The sequence below is a fragment of the Ovis canadensis genome, chromosome 6 (genome assembly GCF_042477335.2).
Source record: "Ovis canadensis isolate MfBH-ARS-UI-01 breed Bighorn chromosome 6, ARS-UI_OviCan_v2, whole genome shotgun sequence".
Classification (NCBI taxonomy): Eukaryota; Metazoa; Chordata; class Mammalia; order Artiodactyla; family Bovidae; genus Ovis; species Ovis canadensis.
In genome coordinates this window covers 97,523,404-97,550,738 of record NC_091250.1, presented here as the reverse complement: position 1 = coordinate 97,550,738, position 27,335 = coordinate 97,523,404, and the positions used below count along the sequence as shown (strand labels likewise).

Below are 27,335 nucleotides of genomic sequence, written 5' to 3'. Positions count from 1 at the left end.
ATGTCTGTTTGCATAGTTACAATACAATTATCAATTACTCAGAAAAGCCCAAAAGACTGGGTTGAAGACCAGAAAATTCTTGTTCTGCAGTATTCATAAAGAATTGGGACAAAAAAGAACCAGACCTTATTTGGAAGATACAGAAAACATTAGAGGCAGTGCTGGGACAGAGGTCAGATTTTTCAACATCCCTAGCCTTGAGAGGGAGAAGGCAATGACACCCCACTCCAGTACTTTTGCCTGAAAATCCCATGGATGGAGAAGCCTGGCAGGCTGCAGTCCATGGGGTCGCTAGAGTCCGGCACGGCTGAGCGACTTCACTTTCACTTTCACTTTTCATTTTCATGCACTGGAGAAGGAAATGGCAATCCACTCCAGTGTTCTTGCCTGGAGAATCCCAGGGACGAGGGAGCCTGGTGGGCTGCCATCTATTGGGTCGCACAGACTCGACATGACTGAAGCGACTTAGCAGCAGCAGCAGCAGCAGCCTTGAGAACCCCATGAACAGCATGAAAAGGCATAATGATAGGATACTGAAAGAGGAACTCCCCGGGTCATTAGGTGCCCAATATGCTACTGGAGATGAGTGGAGAAATAATTCCAGAAAGAATGAAGGGATGGAGTCAAAGCAAAAACAATATCCAGCTGTGGATATGACTGGTGATAGAAGCAAGGTCCGATGCTGTAAAGAGCAATATTGCATAGGAACCTGGAATGTCAGATCCATGAATCAAGACAAATTGAAAGTGGTCAAACAAGAGATGGCAAGAGTGAATGTCGACATTCTAGGAATCAGCAAACTAAAATGGACTGGAATGGGTGAATTTAACTCACATGACCATTATATCTACTACTGTGGGCAGGAATCCCTCAGAAGAAATGGAGTAGCCATCATGGTCAACAAAAGAGTCCAAAATGCAGTACTTGAATGCAATCTCAAAAACGACAGAATGATCTCTGTTCATTTCCAAGGCAAACCATTCAATATCACAGTACTCCAAGTCTGTGCCCTAACCAGTAACGCTGAAAAAGCTGAAGTTGAACGATTCTATGAAGACCTACAAGACCTTTTAGAACTAACACCCCAAAAAGATGTCCTTTTCATTATAGAGGACTGGAATGCAAAAGTAGGAAGTCAAGAAACACCTGGAGTAACAGGCAAATTTGGCCTTGGAATGTGGAATGAAGCAGGGCAAAGACTAATAGAGTTTTGCCAAGAAAATGCACTGGTCATAGCAAACACCCTCTTCCAACAACACAAGAGAAGTCTCTACACATGAACATCACCAGATGGTCAACACCGAAATTGGATTGATTATATTCTTTGCAGCCAAAGATGGAGAAGCTCTATACAGTCAACAAAAACAAGACCAGGAGCTGACTGTGACTCAGATCAGGAACTCCTTATTACCAAATTCAGACTCAAATTGAAGAAAGTAGGAAAAACCACTAGATCATTCAGGTATGACCTAAATCAAATCCTTTATGATTATACAGTGGAAGTGAGAAATAGATTTAAGGGCCTCGATCTGATAGATAGAGCGTCTGATGAACTATGGAATGAGGTTCATGGCATTGTACAGGAGACAGGGATCAAGACCATCCCCATGGAAAAGAAATGCAAAAAAGCAAAATGGCTGTCTGGGGAGGCCTTGCAAATAGCTATGAAAAGACGAGAAGCGAAAAACAAAGGAGAAAATGAAAGATATAATCATCTGAATGCAGAGTTCCAAAGATAGCAAGAAGAGATAAGAAAGCCTTCTTCAATGATCAATGCAAAGAAATAGAGGAAAAGAACAGAATGGGAAAACTAGAGATCACTTCAAGAAAATTAGAGATACCAAGGGAACATTTCAAGTGCAGGCAGCTGTGACCAAGGCCAGGAGCTGCGGATGGGAGGAGCCACCCCGTGCCTGAGGTCAGGAGCAGCGGCCGGGAGGAGCCACCCTATGCCCCAGGCCAGGGGCAGCTGCCAGGAGGAACCAGCCCATGTCCAAGGAGTGGTGGCTGCACAGGCGCAGGAGGGCCTAGAGGAACTATCCCACTTTGAAAGTAAAGAAGAGCGAGGTGAGGAGATACCTCTCATCCAAAGTAAGGAGCAGCAGCTGCACTTTGCTGGAGCAGCCGTGAAGAGATACCCCAAACCCAAGATAAGAGAAACCCAAGATGGTAGGTGTTGCAAGAGGGTGTCAGAGGGCAGACACACTGAAATCATACTCACAGAAAACTAGTCAGTCTAATCACACTAGGACTACAGCCTTGTCTAACTCAATGAAACTAAGCCATCCCCTTGGGGCAACCCAAGACAGGCAGGTCATGGTGGAGAGGTCTGACAGAATGTGGTCCACTGGAGAAGGGAATGGAAAACCACTTCAGCATTCTTGCCTTGAGAACCCTATGAACAGTATGAAAGGCAAAATGATACAACACTGAAAGAGGAACACCCCGGGTCAGTAGGTATCCAATATGCTACTGGAGATAGGTGAGAAATAACTCCAGAAAGAATGTAGGGATGGAGTCAAAGCAAAAACAATATCCAGCTGTGGGTGTGATTGGTGATAGAAGCAAGGTCCGATGCTGTAAAGAGCAATATTGCATAGGAACCTGGAATATCAGGTCCATGAATCAAGGCAAATTGGAAGTGGTCAAACAAGAGATGGCAAGCATGAACGTCAACATTCTAGGAATCAGCAAATTAAAATGGACTGGAATGGGTGAATTTAACTCACATGACCATTATATCTACTACTGTGGGCAGGAATCCCTCAGAAGAAATGGAGTAGCCATCATGGTCAACAAAAGAGTCCAAAATGCAGTACTTGAATGCAATCTCAAAAACGACAGAATGATCTCTGTTCATTTCCAAGGCAAACCATTCAATATCACGGTAATCTAAGTCTATGCCCCAACCAGTAACACTGAAGAAGCTGAAGTTTATTGAGTCTATGAAGACCTACAAGATCTTTTAGAACTAACACCCCAAAAAGATGTCCTTTTCATTATAGAGGACTGGAATGCGAAAGTAGGAAGTCAAGAAACACCTGGAGTAACAGGCAGATTTGGCGGTGGAATGTGGAATGAAGCAGGGCAAAGACTAATAGAGTTTTGCCAAGAAAATGCACTGGTCATAGCAAACACCCTCTTCCAACAACACAAGAGAAGACTCTACACATGGACATTACCAGATGGTCAATACTGAAATCAGATTGATGATATTCTTTGCAGCCAAAGATGGAGAAGCTCTATACAGTCAACAAAAACAAGACCAGGAGCTGACTGTGGCTCAGATCATGAACCCTTTATTAGCAAATTCAGACTCAAATTGAAGAAAGTAGGAAAAACCACTAGACCATTCAGGTATGACCTAAATCAAATCCCTTATGATTATACAGTGGAAGTGAGAAATAGATTTAAGGGCCTAGATCTAGTAGATAGAGTGCCTAATGAACTATGGAATGAGGTTCGTGATATGGTACAGGAGACAGGGATCAAGACCATCCCCATGGGAAAGAAATGCAAAAAAGCAAAATGACTGTCTGGGGAGGCCTTACAAATAGCTGTGAAAAGAAGAGAAAGGAAAAGCAAAGGAGAAAAGAAAAGATATAAGCATCTGAATGCAGAGTTTCAAAAAATAGCAAGAAGAGATAAGAAAGCCTTCTTCAGCAATCAATGCAAAGAAATAGAGGAAAAGAACAGAATGGGAAAGACTAGAGATCTCTGCAAGATAATTAGAGATACCAAGGGAACATTTCATGCAAAGATGGGCTCGATAAAGGACAGAAATGGTATGGACCTAATAGAAGCAGAAGATATTAAGAGGTGGCAAGAATACACAGAAGAACTGTACAAAAAAAGATCTTCACGACCAAGATAATCACTATGGTGTGATCACTCATCTAGAGCCAGACATCCTGGGATGTGAAGTCAAGTGGGCCTTAAAAAGCATCACTACCCAAAGCAGTGGAGGTGATGGAATTCCAGTTGAGCTATTTCAAATCCTGAAAGATGATGCTGTGAAAGTGTTGCACTCAGTATGCCAGCAAGTTTGGAAAACTCAGCAGTGGCCACAGGACTGGAAAAGGTCAGTTTCCATTCCAATCCCAAAGAAAGGCAATGCCAAAGAATGCTCAAACTACCACAAAATTGCACTCATCTCACATGCTAGTAACTGCTATTGCTAAGTCACTTCAGTCCTGTCTGACTCTGTGTGACCCCATTGACGGCAGCGCATCAGGCTCCCCCGTCCCTGGGATTCTCCAGGGAAGAACGCTTGAGTGGGTTGCCATTTCCTTCTCCAATGAATGAAAATTAAATGTGAAAGTGAAGTTGCTCAGTTGTGCCGACTCTTAGTGACCCCATGGACTGCAGCCTACCAGGCTCCTCCATCCATGGGATTTTCCAGGCAAGAGTACTGGAGTGGGGTGCCATTGCCTTCTCCGCACATGCTAGTAAAGTAATGCTCAAAATTCTCCAAGCCAGGCTTCAGCAATACGTGAACTGTGAACTTCGTGATGTTCAAGCTGGTTTGAGAAAAGGCAGAGGAACCAGAGATCAAATTGCCAACATCCGCTGGATCGTGGAAAAAGCAAGAGAGTTCCAGAAAAACATCTATTTCTCCTTTATTGACTATGCAAAAGCCTTTGACTGTGTGGATCACATAAACTGCGGAAAATTCTGAAAGAGATGGTAATACCAGACCACCTGACCTGCCTCTTGAGAAATCTGTATGTAGGTCAGGAAGAAACAGTTAGAACTGGACGTGGAACAACCGACTGGTTCCACATAGGAAAAGGAGTCCTTCAAGGCTGTATATTGTCACCCTGCTTATTTAACTTATATGCAGAGTACATCATGAGAAATGCTGGACTGGAAGAAACACAAGCTGGTATCAAGATTGCTAGGAGAAATAACAGTAACCTCAGGTATGCAGATGACACCACCCTTATGGCAGAAGGTGAAGAGGAACTAAAAAGCCTCCTGATGAAAGTGAAAAAGGAGAGTGAAAAAGTTGGCTTAAAGCTCAACATTCAGAAAATGAAGATCATGGCATCCGGTCCTATCACTTCATGGGAAATAGATGGGGAAACAGTGGAAACAGTGTCAGACTTTATTTTTTGGGGCTCCAAAATCACTGCAGATGGTGATTGCAGCCATGAAATTAAAGACGCTTACTCCTTGGAAGAAAAGTTATGACCAACCTAGATAGCATATTGAAAAGCAGAGACATTACTTTGCCAACAAAGGTCCATGTAGTCAAGGCTATGGTTTTTCCAGTAGTCATGTATGGATGTGACAGTTGGACTGTGAAGAAAGCTGAGCACTGAAGAATTGATGCGTTTGAACTGTGGTGTTGGAGAAGACTTGAGAGTCCCTTGGACTCAAGGAGATCCAACCAGTCCATTCTGAAAGAGATCAGCCCTTGGATTATTTGGAGCAAATGATGCTAAAGCTGAAACTCCAGTACTTTGGCCACCTCATGTGTCGAGTTGAGTCATTGGAAAAGACTCTGATGCTGGGAGGGACTGGGGGCAGGTGATGAAGGGGACGACCAAGGATGTGATGGCTGGATGGCATCTCTGACTTGATGGACGTGAGTCTGAGTGAACTCTGGGAGTTGGTGATGGACAGGGAGGCCTGGCGTGCTGCGATTCATGGGGTCGCAAAGTCGGACACAGCTGTGTGACTGGACTGAACTGAACTAAGCAAATATAAATCAGTTAGTGAGGTTTAGACCATTTTCTGTTGGTTTGAATTACAAAGATGGGGGTTTTGAAAGTTATACCTACTTTTTAAATAAAAAGAATTTTCAGGAAATTTAAAATAAGGGAAAAATTAAGTTACATAATGATTTCAGAATCAGAGCTTCACAACAAGCTCTGGTAGCTCTAAATCTAACAAGCACAGACAGTGGGCTAAGACCTGTTGTTGAACTTGCTGCAGGCTACAGGTACTTTATAATGTGTTTATAGCAGGGAATGGGAAAATGGATTCGTCAGGGTGGAATGGTAGCTGGACACACATAGAAGAGGAAGAGAAATATTTACTTTTGCTTCCCTCTTGGGCAAACCTAAGGAACAGTGACTCAAATGATTAGGACCAGAACAGTTTAGGTTTGCCTTTTCTGTGAGACTTAGTTCACAAACACAGCTTTCTTTAATTTGGTTAGAAACTTAAAAATAAAAAAGTAAATGTAAATGTTGGAAGAAAATGTAGGATATGAAACAAAAACTTAAACATTTCAGGTTTTAACTTTTGCTTTTACTCTCAAAGAGAACATGATAACTATAATCAGTTCAGTTCAGTTCAGTCGCTGTCGTGTCCAACTCTTTCCAGCCCCATGAATCACAGCACACCAGGCCTCCCTGTCCATCGCCAACTCCCGGAGTTTACACAAACTCATGTCCATCGGGTCGGTGTTGCCATCCAGCCATCTCATCCTTTGTCCTCCCCTTCTCCTCCTGCCCCCAGTCCCACCCAGCATCAGGGTCTTTTCCAGTGAATCAACTCTTCACATGAGGTGGCCAAAATATTGAAGTTTCAGTTTTAGCATCAGTCCTTCCAATGAACAGCCAAAACTGGTCTCCTTTAGGATGGGCTGGTTGGATCTCCTTGCAGTCCAAGGAACTCTCAAGAGTCTTCTCCAATACCACAGTTCAAAAGCAGCAATTCCTCCGTGCTCAGCTTTCTTCACAGTCCAACTCTCACATCTATACATGGCCACTGGAAAAACCACAGCCTTGACTAGACGGACCTTTGTTGGCAAAGTAATGTCTCTGCTTTTGAATATACTGTCTAGGTTGGTCATAAGTTTCCTTCCAAGGAGTAAGCGTCTTTTAATTTCATGGCTGCTATCACTATCTGCAGTGATTCTGGAGCCTCCCAAAAGTAAAGCTTGACACTGTTTCCACTGTTTCCCTATCTATTTCCCATGAGAACTATAATATATAACCCTAAATTATGTGATTGAAATTTTCTAAGAGAGTAAAACTTACATGTGCTCACCAAAAATAAATTTTTAAAGGTATGCATTGGAGATCTTGTGAGAGTTACTTTAAAAAATAAAATTTACTATAGAAAGAATGATCTGGAAAGCCCAGTGTAGAGCAATGCCACATTTAGAAGATCAGTGGTAGGAGGGCATGTGAGATAACTATTACCCCTGGACAGTTACTGTCTTCAGGGGCAATGGTGCACTTTGCTAGAGTTAAAAGCTAAAGGAACTATGAAGAGAGATTGAGGATGCAGGAGATTTTGCTGATAATTTAAGGTAGTCTAAGAATCACAGTGGTAGGTTTTCAGATGTTCCAGAAGTGAGGGAGATGGGATCTCTAAAAGGCAGGATGTACATAGTTACAGAGAGAAGACAATTCATGAGTTAATAGATAAAATGGTAGGTGAAGTATGGTAATATATAACACAAGATTTAAAATGTAGTAGGCACTCTATAGGAATTTCACAGGTGGCACTGGTGATAAAGAACCTTCCCACCAATGCAGGAGACAAAAGAGACATGTGTTTGATTCCTGAGTCAGGAAGATCCTCTGGAAGAAGGCATGGCAACCCACTCCAGTATTCTTGCCTGGAAAATTTAACAGACAGAGGAGCCTGGCAGGCTGCAGTCCATGGGGCTGCAAAGAATGGGACACAACTAAGCAACTGAGCACACACACACACACAAACACACACACAACTCACACACACTCAATAAGTGTCATTTTAACTTTATTATATGGATAAACATAAAAAGTGGTTTCTAACTGAAATTTTTTATTCTCATGACAAACTCATAATACATATTAACATGATTTAAAAGACTAGACAAAAATTAATTATTGATATACCTTTCCAAAATTTTTGAATGGTGTAACAGTTGATTCAGTCAATGCCCTGTTTCTAGGCATAGTTTTAAATATCTTAAAGCAAACATACAAAATATGTGACATATTTAAAAGTGCTCAGAAATCTTCATGTGAAGTATTCATCCAAAATACACAATTGGTCAAAACTGGGAATGATTCCATTTAAACTCTAGTTTATATACCTAATATGAATGAGGAAGAGTTTATAAAAAAACCACAGACTTACCTACTACTTGTGTGCTTAAATAAATGAAAATCTATCAAGAATATTTAGTTTCTCCTTAAGAATAACACTTGTAATTTCTTTTTGCTTCAGATGAGAGCCGTAAAATGTGGGTAGAACAAACACACATGACATAAATCATCAAAATAAGTTCTCCCAAATGTCATGTTTCTTAACCACAAATTGCTGTAACTGTTTAAACCACATCATAATTTGAGAATCCCTCTTTCTGTACAGGCTCAGTGCCAGATTTGCATGGCAAGCTTGATCACAGGACTGAAGACTCAGTTCTAGTAAACTGTCGCAAATCTGCCTTTTGAAAAGTCAGGATTTATTCCCACCAGGTTTCACCAGCAGATTGATTTTTAAGTTTTTCATGCAGGATAGAGTTTGAAAAAAGGGTATTTATTTTTCATACTTATGATATGTTGATGTTTAAGTGATTATTTGTAAGTTCTGTATAAAACACTACAGTCTTCATATTTAAAATGTTTTCTCAAAGTTTATTGAATTAACATAGTTCAAGACATTTATTTCTTATACTTATTTTCTTAACATTTATTTCTCTGTATGTTTACCTATTACTGGCAATGCCATACTTACTGATACATAAACTATTATGTATTTATAGTAACTAGTGTTAATGGTGAATTTAGTACATTTTTAGAAAGAAGCTTTAGTACAGTTTTAGTGCATTTAGTATATTTGTAGTAAGAAAAAACCCAAGACAACAAAGAGAAGACTCTACACATGGACATCACCAGATGGTCAATACCAAAATCAGATTGATTATATTCTTGGCAGCCAAAGATGGAGAAGCTCTATACAGTCAGCAAAAACAAGACTGGGAGCTGACTATAAATCAGATCATGAACTGCTTATTGCAAAATTCAGACTCAAATGGAAGAAAGTAGGGAAAACCGCTAGACCGGGTATGAGTGAATTAAATAAAATCTCTTACTGTTGTACAGTGGAAGTGAGAAGTAGATTTAAGGGATTAGATCTGGTGGCCATAGTGCCTGAAGAACTATGAACGGAGTTTCGTAACAATGTACAGGAGGCAGTGATCAAGACCATCCCCAAGAAAAAGAAATGCAAAAGGTGAAAGTGTTGTCTGAAGAGGCCTTACAAATAGCTGTGAAAAGAAAATAAGCTAAAGGCAAAGGAGAAATGGAAAGACATATCCATTTGAATGCAGAGTTCCAAAGAATAGAAAGGACAGGTAAGAAAGCCTTCCTAGTGATCAATGCAAAGAAACAGGAAAACTATAAAATGAGAAAGGCTAGAGATCTCTTCAAGAAAATCAGAAATACTAAGGGAATATTTCATGCAAAGATGGGCTCAATAAAGGACAGACATGGTATGGACCTAACGGAAGCAGAAGATATTAAGAAGAGATGGCAAGAATACACAGAAGAACTATACAAAAAAAGATCTTCATGACCCAGATAACCACAATGGTGTGATCACTCACCTAGAGCCAGACATCCTGGAATATGAAGTCAAATGGGCCAGCAAGCATCACTACCAACAAAGCTAGTGGAGGTGATGGAGTTCCAGTTGAGCTATTTCAAATCCTGAAAGATGATGCTATTAAAGTGCTGCAATCAATAGGCCAGCAAATTTGGAAAACTCAGCAGTGGCCACAGGACTGGAAAAGGTCAGTTTTCATTAAAATCCCAAAGAAAGGCAATGCCAAAGAATGTTAAAACTACCACACAATTGCACTCATCTCACATACTAGCAAAGTAATGCCCAAAATTCTCCAAGGCAGGCTTCAACAGTACATGAACTGTGAACTTTCAGATGTACAACCTGGATTTCGAAAAGGCAAGGGAAGCAGAGATCAAATTGCCAAAATCTGTTGGGTCATCGAAAAAACGAGAATTCCAGAAATACATCCACTTCTGCTTTATTGACTATTCCAAAGCCTTGGACTGTGTGAATCACAACAAACTGGAAAATTCTTCAAGAGATAGGAATACCAGACCACCTTACCTGCCTCCTGAGAAATCTGAATGCAGGTCAAAAAGGAACAGTTACAGACTAGCCCCAAATTGGGAAACGAGTACGTCAAGGCTGTCACCCTGCTTTTTAACTTATATGCAGAGTACATCATGTGAAATGCTGGGCTGGATGAAGTGCAAGCTGGAAGGAATCAAGATTGCCGGGGGAAATATCAATAACCTCAGCTACGCAGATGTCACCACCCTTATGGCAGAAAGTGATGGAAGAACCAAAGAGCCTCTTGATGAAAGTGAAAAAGGAAAGTGAAAATGTTGGCTTAAAATTCAATATTCAGAAAACTAAGATCATGACATCCAGTCTCATCACTTCATGGCAAATAGATGGGGAAACAATGGAAACATTAACAGAATTTATTTGCTTGGGTGTTCAAATCACTGCAGATGGTGATTGCAGCCATGAAATTAAAAGACATTTGCTGCTTGGAAGAACAGCTTTGACAAACCCAGACAGCATATTAAAAAGCAGAGACATTTTTTTGCTAACAAAGGTCCATCCTAGTCAAAGCTAGGATTTTTCCAATAGTCATGAATAAATGTGGACTCTATGAATAAAGCTGAGTGCCGAAGCATTGATGCTTCTGAACTGTGCTGTTAGAGGAGACACTTGAGAGTCCCTTGAACTGCAAGGAGATCCAACCAGTCCATCATAAAGGAAATCAGTCCTGAATATTCATTGGAAAGATTGTTGCTGAAGCTGAAAATCCAGTATTTTGGCTACCTAATGTGAAGAACTGATTCATTTGAAAAGACTCTGATGGTGGGAAAGACTGAAAGCAGGAGGGGAAGGGAATGACAGAGGATGAGCTGGCTGGATGTCATTACCAACTCGGTGAACATGAATTTGAGTAAGCTCCAGGAGTGCTGGGAAGCCTGGCTTGCTGCAGTCCATGGGGTTGCAGAAGGTCATACGCAACTGAGTGACTGAACTGAACTGAGTAAGAAGCTTTAAGTATTGTGATATAATGAGTATTTTTGAAAAGTTGATTTTGAATTTTTCCCTGTTGATTTTTAGCATCATTTTTGATAAAAATGCCATAATGAGCTGGAAATGATTTATGTTTTATAGAGGAAAAAGTGAAAATGCTCCCCTAGACAATGTATTACTTATTTCTGACTGTCTTTGAATTAAAAAAAAAAAAGGTGGAAGGTACAAAACTAAATGGCACTTTGTTCAACCAAGTATGGGTTTTCTTTCAGAAACCAAAAGGAGCAGTGGAGAGGGAAAGTGAGGCTGAGTTTCTTCTTGGGAAAGAAGGCTGACAGAACCAGAACTTTTCAAGAATAAAGATCCAGAAATCCTTTAAGGATAAGGATAGTAGTAGTTTGGGGAACAAAGTTATCAGTGAGCATAATGGGGTCTGAATCTCAGCTTTGTTCTTCGTTATGTTTCAGGGGTACAGTTTACTTTTAAATGTAAAATGGAGATGATATTATTTATTTACCTTGAATTACTTGGTAATTTTCACTGAAGAAATGAAGTTAAAATACATCTTAGTAAATTGCCCAGAACTTTGATGTCATACTAATTAGTAAATAAAAAGCTGATGCTATGCTTTGAGTCTCTTGGCAATATCTTTGTATCCTAAGCGCCCAACCAAAGACAATCAACACCATGCAGAATTTTGTGTATTGGATGCTACATGTAGAGGATCATCTTCTTCTTTTCTTCATGCACACTCTTCCCAATAGAGATTATATTCAGTCCTGTGGTCTTAAATACTCTTAAATTCAGCCCAGACTTATCTTTCAAACTCTAGATCCATCTATTTGGCTGTATGGTTGATATCTCCCCTAGAATGTCTCATCTTTCTCGAGTGTAATATGTCCCAAATTGAATTTCCCATATTCCCCTGAAAACCCTCAGCATCTGCAAACTTCTCTATATCAGATGAGAGCAGTTTCACCTTTCCAGTCCCTCAAATCATGCTTTACTTCTTTCTTTATCTTATTTCCCACATCCAGTTAGTCTGAGAATGCCGTTTTCTCTACTTTGAATCACATGCAGCATCCAGTGGTTTCACAGTACTTCTACTGCCGCCCTGGACCAAGCCAACATCATCCTTCTGGTTGACTGCAGTAGTAGCCTCTTAACTCTTGCTTCCTGTCTTATTCATCCTAAGTGTTGTACTGTGTCATTTCTCTGAGTAAAAGGGAACGTTTTTACAATAGCCTTCAAAGCCCTTTGTGCCTACCATCCATTTGACCACAACCCCTAATATATTTACTTTTGCTAACTCTGTCCCAGCTACTCCTCCTCTTATAAGGCCACTAATTCCATCAGGAGGGCCTCATCCTCATGATCTCATCTACTTAGTTACCTTCACATTGGAATTTGGGGCATTAGCATATGAATTTTGAGGGCACAAAAAACACTTAGTCCATAACAAATGCTGCCATTTCAATATCAGTTTTGTATGTTTTATGCTGAAAAAATGTCAATGTGTAATATGTTCATGATGTTAAAAAACAAAAAGAAAGAAAGGAAAGAAAGAGAAGCAACACAAAATGTGAAGTTCTATAACACACTGCACATGCTTTCCTCAGCCTCTATCATCTGTAACTTTTAGGTTAGTCATTCATAATATTCAAATTGTAGTTTCTTTGAAGAAAGTGTTTCCCTAAAATTGTAATTGGTGCCTCAAGCATGGTGCCTCTGCTCTCACCAGAATAATGGTGAGAAAGCTTAGCAATGTTACCAGACACATCCATGCTGAACTTCTAGATTCTTTACTTACTGGCTGCTTGTAAGAACTTAGGCACCTTGTACCTGTAATTTGGAATTAGAGGTTAAAGCATCTGCCTGCAATGCAGGAGACCTGGGTTCGATCCCTGGGTCGGGAAGATCCGCTGGAGAAGGAAATGGCAACCCACTCCAGTATTCTTGCGTGGAGAACCCCATGGACGGAGGGCTACAGTCCATGGGGTCACAAAGAGTTGGACACGACTGAGCGACTTCACTTTCACTTTCTTCACTTTTCATAGTATTATTGTCCTAATTAAATTATCTGGATCTGTGTAGAGTTCCACTCACTGACTGGCACTAGTGGACATGCTGAATATGTCAGTTTGTTTTATTAGTATGGGTACTGTAATTATTGTTTCTATGTCATATAATTATAAAAGAGAGTGTTTAGTGAGATGGTGATAGAATGGTAATCATAAAGTGACAGTGGAGAAGAATATGCTTTAAAACATAATCTAATTTGGATTAAGATTATAATCTAGTCTAAATTTCCATATTACAAAATAAAGAACCTTGAGATCAGCCATTTAGTTATTGTCTTTCTGACTTACTTTTTCTTCCTGCTCTGGCTTCTGAAAAACCAAGAAAAACAGCCAAGACCCTTTCTGGTTTTGAAATTGAGATAGAGTCGGACACAACTGAGCGACTTCCCTTTCACTTTTCACGTTCATGCATTGGAGAAGGAAATGGCAACCCACTCCAGTGTTCTTGCCTGGAGAATCCCAGGGATGGGGGAGCCTGGTGAGCTGCCGTCTATGGGGTCACACAGAGTCGGACACGACTGAAGTGACTTAGCAGCAGCAGCAGCAGCAGGATAGCTAGTGAAGTGAAGTCGCTCAGTCGTGTCCGACTCTTTGTGACCCCGTGGACTGTAGCCTGCCAGGCTCCTCTGTCCATGAGATTCTCCAGACAAGAATACTGGAGTGGGTTGTCATTTCCTTCTCCAGGGATCTTCCCAAACCAGGGATCGAACCTGGGTCTCCTGCATTGCAGGCAGATGCTTTGTCCTCTGAGCCACCAGGGAAGCCCCTAAGACATAAAAATAAACTGTGGCAGTGATTGAGAAATTCTGTAGCACTGATCACATTAAGAAGAAAAAAATATGTGTGCTAAACATAGATAAATGAAAATAGTGTAATATATAATGCTATGAAATGTTTTTCAGATTTTGCCTGCTTGAAGTTTCTAGAACTAAGGTATATTATTAAAGGACAATCTTTTCCAACTGATTTTGGGAATGCATCATTTTCCATCCTGTGAATAAAGAGCTGTGCCCCTAATGTTGACATCTGAAATTATTTAATTTGAGACCCAGCAGGACAGTTGAACACTGAAAATCAGGGGCAAATAGATGGCTGCTTTTGCCAAATTAACTGCACTAGCCAGTTGCTTTTGCTAATTCATAGACTTTCAGTTGAAAAAGTCAGCATTTCTTAGATATGGCTTGAACATTCGAAAAATGCTTGATCCAGTTGAATTCTCAGTGTATAATTTGGAAAACATTGTGAACAGCTATATGTCTTATGTATCCTTTATACTTCTTTCATTTGTATTCATGTTCATATAAACTAGCTGTGGCCTAGATCCAAGCACACTTCCTCACAAATAATCAGGGAAAATTTTAAATGTTTTTTTTTGTTTGTTTTAATACAAATTATGATTTTCAAACACTCAAGTTAATATCTATATGCTTTCTAAAAAACTGCATTATTACTATTTTATTAAGCTCCAATTGTAATCAATTTGAAGAGTAGTTCTCTGACAGGACTGAGGAGTAAGTTTTCCTTTGTTATAGGTGTTGCTTGACTTTTAAGGAGAAAATTATTGCTAATTCATTTATACTACATATGTGGTTTATTCTTTATTTCAAAAGAGTACATACTTAATCTGTACTTTTTCATCGAATCAAGGGAAATATAATTTTGTTACACAGGTTTTATTATTTTCTGAGTTAGTTGACTGAGATGTAATGCCCAGTGGTACAAGGCAAAGTGTTCATAATGGAAAGCACTGTTTTTATCTTAGCTGTCAAGGTAAAGACCCTGGGCCAGACCTTGCATATACTTTCAAAATAAATACTGTATTTTAGTCTGTTCATTTTAACAATATAAACACTACTTTTTAACTTAAAGAAGTATTATCTTCTTTAATACTCTTTTTAATCCTTGATTAAAATTTTAAATTAATTTTATACAATTTTTAATGAAGTGGGAAATATATAACCCAATATCAAAGATTTTGCGTATTTAAACTCTCGTACATATCCTGCCACACTGTTACTGAAGCATACTATTTGGGAGAACAAAATGATCAACATCTTATCCATTGAAATTATAGAAATACCAAAACGTCCAGTGGATTAGTAATTAAAATACAACTTTAAAGTTATCTATAGCAATTTTTTATTGGAGCAGAATCCAATTAATCAGAAATTAAAGGGAAATTATAATCTTTGCTTTGAAAGATACCATGGATTTTGTTATTTTCAATAAATGTCCATCCTATATAGACAGGTTTTAAAAGTCTTTGAAGAGTTGCTGATGTTCTATAGCTTTTATTTTAGTGGAGATTCAGTTAGTTAAATGCAAAATGGTCATTTTGCTATTTACAACTCTACACAGTTTGGGGGTCATATGTCTGTCCATTTCAAACTCCCAAAGGGCTTCATGGGTTTGTTACTATATCTCAAGCATGTCCATGTTGCCAAAATGGAGAGATATATTATCATATCACTGCATAATATCTTTTCATGAATAATACACAGGACTCTTGGTATTTAAACTTGTGAAACTGAAATTAGTTTAGAATAACAGTTTAATCTTAGAAAACCATATCCTGGTTAAGGGATAATTTTAATTGAGTAATGATTTAATCAGCATAATTTACTTGAGGATTAAAAATATTCCATCCCAGTTTATTTAGTATATAGATTTTATCTCTACATAGTTCTTCAGTATATTTCAAATTTTAAATATTTTAATGTTGCTAGCTATTAGTTATGAAGTATATAAGTTCTAAAATTAGAAATAAAATAAGATGTGATATTGGTACATAATACATTTTTTACTAAATATGAGGATACTCTGTTCTATTGTGACCTCTAGAGGAGGTGCCTTACCCTAGACTATGAGAGGAAGTTAAGTTCAGTATTAGTATTGATCACTGACCCTACATGACATGGTACTTCTATAAATGAATAGATTAGGAAACATAAAAATCTGAAAGTAATACAATCCTAAACAATTTCTAAAGTCACACAGCTATATTTTATTTACAATGTATAACATAAAATATATTGTATAAATATATATAATTTTATATAATTATAATTTATAATATATGTGGATACATCTTACTGAAAGACAAGCTTTTTGTTTACATACACATTCAGACATACTCATAGGATGTGTATAACACATACATAGTGCTATAAGATTGTTTAGACTACTAGACAATCATACTCATCTTCCATACTAGTAAGGTTATGCTCAAAATCCTTCAAGCTAGATCTCAGCAGTACATGAACTGAGAACTTCCAGCTATTCAAGCTGGTTTTAGAAAAGGCAGAGAAACTAGAGATCAAATTGCCAGCATTTGCTGGATCATAGAAAAATCAAGGAAACTTCAGAAAAACATCATTTGTTGTTTCACTGACTACATAGGGCCTTTGGCTGTGTGGATCACAATAAACTGTGGAAAACACTGAAAGAGATGGGAATACCAGACCATCTTGCCTATCTCTTGAGAACCCTATATGTGGGTCAAGAAGCAACAATTAGAACCTTATATGAAACAAAGGACTGGTTCAAAATTGAGAAAGGAGTATGACAAGGCTGTTTATCATCACCTTGTTTATTTAACTTATATGCTGAGTACATCATGCGAAATGCCAAGCTGGAAGAGTTACTAACTGGAATCAAAATTGATAGGAGAAATATCAACAACCTCAGATATGTAGATGATACCATTTTAATGGCAGAAAGTGAAGAGGAAGTAAAGAGCCTCTTGTTGACGATGAAAGAGGAGAGTGAAAAAGCTGCCTTAACTTAATATTAAAAAAAACTAAGATCATGGTATCTGATCCCATCACTTCATTCAAAATAGAAGGGGAAAAGGTGGAAGCAGTGACAGGTTTCTTTTTCCTGGGCTCTAAAATCACTGAGGACAGTGACTGCAGCCATGAAATTAGAAGACGGTTGCTTCTTGGCAGGAAAGCTGTGACAAACCTAGATAGCATATTAAAAAATAAAGACATCACTTTGCCTGGAAATGTCAGTATAGTCAAGGCTATGGTCTTTCCAGTAATCATGTACGGATATGAGAGTTGGACCATAAAGAAGGCTGAATGTTGAAGAATTGATGCTTTCGAACTGTGGTTCTGGAGAAGACTCTTGGGAGTCCCTTGGACTGCAAGGAAATCAAACCAGTCAAACCTAAAGGAAATCAGCCCTGAATATGCATTGGAAGAACTGTTGCTGAAGCTGAAACTCCAATACTTTGGCCACTTGATGTGAAGTGCCAACTCACTGGAAAATATCCTAGTGCTAGGAAATACTGAAGGCAATAAGTGAAGGGGAATATAGATGATGAGATAGTTGGATGGCATCACTGATTCAATGGACATGAACTTGGGCAAACTCTGGGAGAGGTTAAGAGACAGGGAGGCCTGGTATGCTGCAGTCCGTGGAGTGGCACAGAGTCAGAGATGACTTGGCAACTGAACAACAACACACCAGAAGATTCTATTTTTATTTTATTTTTTAATTGTCATTTTGAGTGTCTTTTAAAAATGTGTGCTAGGTTATGCTAGCAGTAAAGAACTCACCTGCCAGTGCAGGAAACTTAAGTGGTGCAGGTTCAATCCCTAGGTCAGAAATATCCCCTGGGGAATACATAACAACCCACTCCAGTATTCTTGTCTGGAGAATCCCAAGAACAGAGAAGCCTGAAGGGCTATGGTCCATAGGATTGCAAAGAGTTGGACATGACTGAATGATTTAACACACAAATATGTGCCAGTCAACATATAAACATTAGCCATATTACTGAGTTATTTAATGACATAATGGCAGTTATTAGGTTTTACTTATATTTATATGTCCAGTACCATTTATGACACATAGGCTTGGTTTACTGCATATATTGATTGAGTGAATATGTAAAGGATATATAGCAATTTATTTTATTCTTTATTTATGAATATAGATATTTCTTTGAGCTTCTGTCTATATTTGGTGAGTAAATTATATACATACATACATATTTATATACTATATATAGAGAAATTTAAAGTATTTATCAACAGTATTTTATTTTTCTCTGGTATTTTTTTCAGTATTCCAATTAGCTCTTTTGCTTTCAGTCATTGAAAGTTATTTAGAAACTTAATTCTAAATTAGGATCTTTCTCATGTTTCTCTTTGTAAGTATTCAAGAACTGTTATGTAGTTTAAAATCTTATTTTAATGTAGGTTCAATTTTAATGTAGGTTTTTTATACTGAATGTGAATTTCAAATGTAAGAATAAATCTGCTATTATCGTTAAATTTTGATGTAAATGTTATTGGAAATACTTTGAGTTGTAATTTTCTTCTAGCATGTTGTTTTATGCTCTTTTTCTTAACACATCTCTTAAATTTTGCCTGAACTATCTTGTGGACACTTTATTTTTAAAAATCTATTTAAATAGCAAATTTGACATAGCTTATATCCTCTGAAAATTTACATATCAAAGAACTGTGGTAAAAACCTTGTTCATAGTGATTTTCTGTCTTTCTTAATAAAGTATAATGGGATAAATCCAATATGTTTTGAACTTTACTTGTATCTTAAACTCTACAGACAGGAGTTTGTGCATTTTTATTCCCATTGCCCTTTATATATATTTAAATAATCTATTTTAATTCTAAAAGAGATAATTCTAATATTATAAATTATTAAAACAATATATTTTACATTAAATTGTTTTTCTTGGTTCCCATGTTTATTGAGTATTGACTTTGACTTGCAAAATGGATTCACTTAAAAATCCCAACAGTGATGAATCTTTAAGACTGAAATATTTTGGAAACATTACAAGTAATTTAATTGAGAAGAGTTGAAAAAATCCTAGCTTATCAACTATCCATTTTTGGTAATTTTGAAGATTGAAAGAATTCCTAATCAGACTAGGCAGCACCTGTTCACACTTTTAACAATTGACAGCCTTTATTCATTTGAATTGGAGTAGGAAATGACAACCCACTTCAGTAATTCTTGCCTGGAACATCCCATGGACAGAGGATCCTGGTGGGTTACAGTCCATGGGATTGCAGAGTCAGACATGACTGAGTGCGCACGTGCACACCACACCCACTCACAGTCATTTGAATATTGATGATTCACATCTTATGTTTAAATCTCAAAACTGTATTTTAATTGATATCTATAACATCCTTGTTTTTAAACTGATATCTATGAGAGTCAGTGTTGGTAGTTTGTGCAAAACTTCTAAAGTAGTGAGCAAGGTTGTAATACTATACTTTTTTACTTGCCAGAACTTAATATTTAGACAATTCTCATTAACAAGCTATTTTTAAGTTCCTGCCGTACCATTTAGACCCTGAGAAAGAAACATACCATTTATGCCCATAAATACTGATGAATCTGTACTCAGTACAAAGAACTATGCTTCATATGATGAAAACCAAATGAACAGTTTTCAGTCTCCAGAATGTTTATATGAGTTGGGAGCAGATGAGAAAATCTACACATAAAATTTTGTCAAAATAGTTTCTATCTTCCATAAAAGAAACACTAAGCAAATAGTTCAAAGGTCTAAAGGATGTATAAGAAAACATGTAATCATGGATTTAGCACAAGCATCTTAGGAAACATAGAACTTAAAATGAGCAAGGAAGCATTGACAGAATAGGAACTTTAAAACTAGTTTCCATTCCTCCAGAGGACTGCTAAGATAGCCTCATGAAAATGTTAACATGGGGTGTGTTTCTTTGGTCTTGTTCCTTGTTCAACTTGAATGGACTTGCATAGTATTTTCAAATATTTAGGTAATGTACAAGAGTTCTATGAAACAACATTGCTCCAGAAGCTTCCTTTGTTTTGAATGAATTATATCAAGTTGGAATTTAGAAAAATTGTACTTCTTACCTAAATAATTTTTGTTGAATATTGTCAAGATTAAAAGGTAAAAAGTAAATTTTACTTTTTTGGACTGTTATTTATTTTCTGTCTCCTAAATGTGTTGTTGCTTCAGAATATAAAGTAGAATTTTTTTTTTCTCACCACCACACAGATATTCCCTGCCACAGTGCCTGGCAGAAAGAGCACCCTCAAAAAATAAATACACACAGAGTCTTCCAGATGTGTTCAGATTAAATACAAGTCTTTTATCAAGGACTACAAGCTTGTTGTACCACCCCTGTTCTCTCAATTTATACTTCTTGCCTTTTGACCTGGAATGCTTTTCCTTCAGTATTCAAAGGCAGATAAAGAAGTTTCTCAAGTTCTGGACATTGCAAGTCAGTTAGTATTGATGGACATAGAGAGTGTAATAGGAGATTACATTTAAAGGGTTTCTTAAATATTGTCTGGAAACTTGTAGGCTGTGCTGGCATTTTGTAATAAAATTAATAGGAGTTTCCCAAAAGAGGATATGGTCAAATGCCATGGAGAAGTATGGCATCCAGAGGGCTACATTCCTAACAAAGGAAGTGGCCGTGTTGTGGAATGTGTCAACATGTGACTTAGAATGAGGAACTTGTGATGCACGTGTGGAAAAATGATTTATGAAGTTATGTTCCGCATGGAAACCAAACTGTTTGCTATTTAATTGCTATGGGGAGAAATGAAGTCAAGCAAGATTGACTGTGTTTAGCTATGTGTTTTGTTTTTGCTTCACTTTGTTTCCATTAAATAGTTCTGGAAAGTGTATCAGGCTCCAGATAATGACAAAGGAAGGGAGGGAGGGAGGAGAAAGCGTGAGACCAAGAGAAAGAGAGAGAGGGAGACTGAGAGAGAGAGGGCAATTGAGAGTACCCCTGATTTTGTAAAAGGGATAGTAGACACTTGGAAGATGACTCTAAGAGAGAGTACAGATGGGTCTCCAATTCAAATGAGCATATATATATATATATATATATATTTTTTTTTTTTTTTTTGCTAAGAGCAAAGACATGTGTTGTTGTGCAGTCATGCCCAACTCTTTGCAACCCCATGGACTGTAGCCTGCCAGGCTCCTCTGTCCACTGATTCTCCAGGCAAGAATATTGGAGTGGGTAGCCATCCTTTTCTCCAGGGGATCTTTCCGACCCAGGGATAGAACCAGGTCTCCAGCATTGTAGATAGATTCTTTACCATCTGAGGCACCAGGCAAGCTCCCAAGAGCAAAGATACACGTCCCTTTTAATAGGAAGAAAGATCCAAGTGCATATAGATTTGGAGATTTGGTGGTAGACAAGTAAGAAATTTCCTCTCTGATGACTTCTAGTTCCCCAGCACACATGCATGTACCATGAGATTCACAAAGGAATAGAGCTTGTAAGGAATTAGAAGAAAGAACAGCTCCAAAATACTCATGCTGATCCTGAGGACTGATGCTAACTAAATAAATAATACCAAGATTGAAGGCAGGAGGAGAAGGGGACAACAGAGGGTGAGATGATTGGATGACATCGTCGACTCAATGAATGTGAGTTTGGGCAATGTCCAGTAGATAGTGAAGGACAGGGAAGCCTGGCATGCTACAGTCAATGGATTGCAAAGATTTGGAGATGACTAAGCTATTGAACAACAAGAAGATTGTGTAGCAACATTGCATGTCCCACTTGGATTCAGAGCCATGATTTGATAATGGATAATTAATGATTTTTTGATATTTTTTCTTGGAATGCATTGAACCCTACAGTTTTCCTCCCTATACTTCTATTTGGATTTCTTTAGCCACCTCTAATTAAATAATACTTTAAACATAATTACTATCTCCCCAAATACATTTCATATCTAGTGTTCTCTGTCTGAGAAAATGGCACCAGTATTGCCTGTGAAGTTTAAGCCAAACACCTTAGAGTCATTGTTAGGATTTTTCACTTGTAACATCTGATCTATTAAATGTATCATGAAATGTTGCTGATTTTCCCTCATATTCATCTCCTGAGTTTACCTACTCTTATCTATCACCACTCTTGTGGTGATAAGAGTGATTGGAACCACTCTTGTCTGTTTCCAGAACAATGCAACAGAAACAAAAGGGCCAAATGCCTCCATGCATGCTCCTTGTCAATCCATTGCCCATGCTAGAGAGAAATGATCTCTTACACACTACTTTGATCTTACTATTAACATTTCCCTGCTTACAACATTATAATTACCTGTTACTACCCATTAATTAAAAGTTCCAAATATTAGAAACCATAATGTGTTTCTGACCTGGTATCCTCTTCCCTAACATCACCTCTGTCTTTGTTCCCACTATCTCCCTGATCAACTTTTTAGTGTTTTCCATCCCCCTACTTGTTTTCCTCTCCCTTGAAAAGATTTTGCCCTCTAAGGCACTGCAGTACTCCTCCTCAAACTGGTTAATTTTCCTATCTTTTACGTATCCGTGGAGACAGCTTCCTGAAGGAAGTGTTCTTTGGTATTCCAGTCTAAATAAGGTGTCCATATTTACTTCCCTGCTCTTTCTCTTTCCTGCATAATCATATTTATAGTTATACATGCAGTGGCTTTAATACTCATAAATGCAGGGCCACATCTATCTTTTTCACCTTGTACCCTAGTGGTAAGCAAAATTTCTGACTCACCACCTGCTGAAAGCATTTTGTTCAGCTTCTCTACTGAAGAGAAGGATATGATTTTCTACTTTTTATTTACATCTATATCATTTCCTATCTCCTAACTTCCCATGGAGGATTGAAAAGCAGTGTTATATATGATATTATATAAAGTTTTTAAATTAAAAGGAATTCATTAAAAAGAAATGACTTTTGTTTCATGAATGATAAATGAGCCCCAAATATGCAGAATGTGTGGATTGACAGTTCATGTCTTTGAAAGAAAATTATGTTTGAAGTGAGAATGGTTTTACTGAAAAGGATAAAAGAAGAAAAATTGGATAACTTAGCTAAGAATGGTACTGGCTGCTACAGCAATCCTATTATAAGAAAAATAATATTTTAAATCTTCTCCTAATCATTTAACTACAAGAATGTCCCTAATACTATCAAAAAGCTCTTCTTATCTTTCAAATACCTTCACATTCACTCTGAATTTGTAAGAGCATTAGGTTTTACTATCGCTATAATTAGATCTACTGAAAAATACCTTCTCATTTTTCATTTTTGTCAATTCCTGATTATTCATGGTGATGGCAGAAAGCCTTAGCATGGATTACTAAAACCCCAGATCATTTATAGCACATGAAAATTAGCCCTAGTTCATTATGTCTATCAGAATTTCCATGGAAATACAAATTTACCTTTAAGCTTTAGCAAATGTTCATTGATGCTTGAATAAATTCTCTTGAGTATATATAGTGGATTTTCAGAATAGGAAAAAAAAAAAACCATAAATAGTTGATTAGCTTTAAGTTAACTAAGCTCCAAAAAGTAATCAAACCATCAGTTTTATGGTTTTCACGTGGTTCATAGTGGACAATCGGAATATTGAATTTGGCTTTATTACCCATTGAGAAGAAAGAGAAAGGTAAAAGCTTAGGGAATACAGAATAAGGGAACTTAGCTTGTTAACATTTACTTACCTGACCACTAACTTAACAAAAATATCAGAGATTTTCTTCATGTGATTCTGAGTAGTTCAGTTACATTTTTCTTGCCATGTCATTCACTCAGGTGTGTGTTACATAACAATATGTGAATACTTTCTGTAGTAACACTGTGATAAGTATTGTAAATGCAAAATTGAATAAGGCACATTTTTCTCCTTTATAGAGCATTATAATTTTTGTGATATAAACATGACTGATACCAGAATAGATGAATGTTGGATCAGTAAGGATCTCAATGAAAATTTCTAAAATGGAGTAAAAGTGGGAAAAACAAAAACCCTGAAGTCTGAATCCTCTTGATATTAGTATAATATAAATTAATAATAATGTGAATGATATACTAGCTCAATCATGCATTCTCTCCATTCTAAGAATTTTGTGAAGGTTTTAGCATTCCCTGATGGCTAAGTGTGTAAAGAACCCACCTGTAGTGCAGGAAACACAGATGTGAATTCAGTTCCTGGGTTGGGAAGATCCCCTGGAGGAGGAAATGGCAACGCACTGCAGTGTTCTTGCCTGAAAAATCCCATGGACAGAGGAGCCCGGTGGACTGCAATCCAAAGGGTCCCAAAGAGTTGGATACGACTGAGTGACTAAGCACACAGTTAATTTACTTATTAATTCAACAACAAAACTTTGAGCAACTATTGTGTATCATGCTGTTCTCTGAGCATAGTTGAAATTTTGTTTTTCTTCAACATAAGTTGTTCTAATAATAGCATAAATGAAAGTTATATTCAAAGCACTTTGTTTTAAATACATATGACCATCTTTATATTTCTTGTAGCATAAGAATCATTATAAATATATTCTAATCATGTTTGATTTAAATACTTTAAATAAATATTTGATTATCTGGATGAATAGCCTGTTATTTATGATTCAGAAACTTATGAAAAAATTTTGAAATTAATGAAAGGATGGTGTTACATGAAATCTATGTATACTAGTCAAAATAATGACATTATTCACAAAGCAAACACTGCATCTGTTCGAGGGAAAAGCTTAGTCTCTTATTTCTTTTGACAGTGTGCAGACCTGGGTTCTTCAAAGCCTCACCTCACAGCCAGAGCTGCAGCAAATGTCCACCTCACAGTTACACCCATGAGGAAGCTTCAACCTCTTGTGTCTGTGAAAAGGATTATTTCAGGAGGGAGTCTGATCCACCCACAGTGGCATGCACAAGTAAGGAAAATCCATGGATCTTTGGTGATGCTAACTTTCACCAGTTTGAAGAAATAGCATGATGGAGCCTGTTACATTCTATTACCGTTTTCCCCGAAACAGGCATAATGTTTAATTTGCCAATATAGGATTTCACCAGAATCCAATCTTCTTGAGTAAACATTAAGAAATCCAAGTCTCTTTTATCATTTACAGTGGCAAGAATCCATTTTCCCTTATTTCAAGTTCAACATCTGGGCCACAAATAATTTTTTTTTTCTTTATGATTTATTTGAGTGCTGTGGTAGCCAAACGTGACTTTGACAAATCCATTCCCCTGTTCCTAGTAAACTGTTTTTATTTTTCTTCCTCTTCTTCCAAGCCAACTTTCTGATCACAAAAATATCCAGTACATGATACTTCTATCTTCTTGTTGTAACCTGCCCCACTAAGCTGCGAAGACCAATGAGAAGGTCATTTATAAGACAGGAAACACTACACGAACATGGAGTGCTACGGGTTGGCAAATCAAATTTAAGAGTCAAATATAAAACCAGTTGTCGACTAAGATTTTCAAGTGGTTGTGTTTTTTTAACAATGAGCATACTTAACTATTATTAAGTATATGGTCAGATAATCTTAGATGAATAATGAACATTTTATTCCAACATTTGCAGTGGATACTTCCATATCTATCAGTATTTTGGTGTTTTTGTTTTTCTACTGTGCCACATATTTCTGAGAAGGAAACAAATTTACATGTTATTTTGCTTGATGACAGTACTTCTTTAGTTTTTCTGTCTTTGTCTCTATAGCAAATCAAACAAAAACAAATGAAAGGGAAGAATAGTGAATCCCAACTCCCCTTACCATTCATTTTCCGTGATGTCCCATTTTGTACTCTTTTAGATCCCTGTAGGTTGTAGTTGCCTTCAAAGATGAAGACAATTTTTTTTTGAAATTTAGTACTCTCTGGTATCATATATAAAGATATACGATTTCTTTACTTAAATAATCACAACTGAAATTTTATCTGAATTTCAGTGCCTGAATTTCATAATGTCAGTGAAATGTATATGCATTGTTTCTCAAATCATTGATATTAACTTTATAGTGTTAAAGATCATTCTTTATCACATTCTGATACTTTTATGGGTTAGATGGTTACTAACTATAAACAATTCCTCTTCACATAACTAAATGACATTATTGTATACCTTTCTTAAGAGGATACATTTGAATGGAGGAGATACAAAGTGAGATTGAATGTGATGTATCTTGGTTGCAGTGGAAATTGCTTCAATTATTCAAAGCAAAATAAAACCCAAATAGTGGGGGGAGATGTTGGCTAGACTATACTTTGGTGAATTAGAGAAAATCATATCTTGACTTTTTTCAATTTCATCAATTTTATAGGTATTCTTTTCTTTAAGTAGTCCAACCACGATCAGTCTCTTTCTCAGCATGAATATGAGCCTCCCATTCTGTAAAATTACTAGGTTTGGGAATGGGTGAGACCCCATGCTCTGGTGTCAATGACTGCTTAGCTCTTGTTTAGGACCTGAGGTTTATATTTTCTCTGTATCCAGGTGTGTGCATTTCTACTACTATGTCTCAGAGGAACACTCATTTGTATGCATTTCTCAAAATAGACAGGGAGTCCTGTAGAAGATCTTTCTAATAATAGTGTGTGAGTGTGTGTGTGTTCTGTTCTTAGTTGCATTCATAATACCACAAATACCACATATGACGATACCCTAGATCAGATGAGATCACTTGATTTCTATCTGTTTGGCTCTTTGGAATTAAATTTATGATTCAACTCCTTTTAATATTTTTTCTGGTACTCTGGAACACCAAATGCTACAAACCTAGAGGAAAAGAAAAAAAATTCAGATTCTAATGAATCTGTTCAAATTGAGGGTGCCTCTCACAGCTCTACTTGGGTTCATACATCATGTCTATTAACAGGACGGCAGAATTTCATTACCTTATTTTTTGGTGCGTGTCAGTCTAAGTCTTCACTGATTACCTCTTCTTTAGAGCTTCCCTTGTATATATGAGTTTCATTTTGACTTTGAGAGCCATATGTGCCCCCACTCACATGCTGAGGGGCTATTGGTAGCAGAGTCAGAAGAAGAGTTAGACCATGATACAGTTTTACAGATTTAGAGGAAAGATGGAAACTGTGGGTATAGTTAAGTTGGCAGGAAAAAACCTCAGAATTTTGATATCTTCTGAAGTAGACCTATTCCAAGTATACTTTACCTTTTTCTCACAAAGTAACCTGTAATATTTTGATCTCAAATTACATTTTTGCCATAATTTTCCACTATTAGAAAAGTTAAAGGCAATAGTAAAAAGAGTTGTATTTCCATCTTAAGTATTTGTTTCAATTTAAAAGTGACTTTTATATTGGAGTGTGTGAGATTGTATGAGAATATTCACAGGATTCAACCACAACTACAGCAAAGGTAGATATTTTTTAATCAAAACTGGCAATTTTTACATTATGGAGTTCTTTAAGTGATGTTTTA

At 37.3% G+C, this 27,335-nt stretch overlaps 1 protein-coding gene, 1 non-coding gene and 2 pseudogenes across 12 annotated transcripts in view; 3 read left to right on the top strand and 1 right to left on the bottom strand.

The window, feature by feature from the left end:
• EPHA5 (EPH receptor A5) overlaps positions 1-27,335 on the top strand; it is a 408,801-nt gene that overhangs the window by 174,102 nt on the left and 207,364 nt on the right. For 9 of the 11 annotated variants that reach the window (XR_011257780.1, XM_069594214.1, XM_069594213.1 and 6 more), the window contains exon 4: positions 24,664-24,819. The exons of the other annotated variants lie outside the window; for them this stretch is intronic. Coding sequence is in view for 8 of the 9 variants with exons in the window: in XM_069594214.1 (XP_069450315.1) it covers positions 24,664-24,819 (156 nt within the window). In the remaining variant the exon portion in view is untranslated. The remainder of the gene's footprint in view (positions 1-24,663; positions 24,820-27,335) is intronic. 11 annotated transcript variants of the gene reach the window in all.
• Positions 573-1,457, top strand: LOC138442570 (craniofacial development protein 2-like; annotated as a pseudogene).
• LOC138442571 (craniofacial development protein 2-like) lies at positions 2,546-3,349 on the top strand (annotated as a pseudogene).
• Positions 13,805-13,876, bottom strand: TRNAC-GCA (transfer RNA cysteine (anticodon GCA)). The gene has a single exon. It is a non-coding gene; the product is annotated as a tRNA-Cys (tRNA).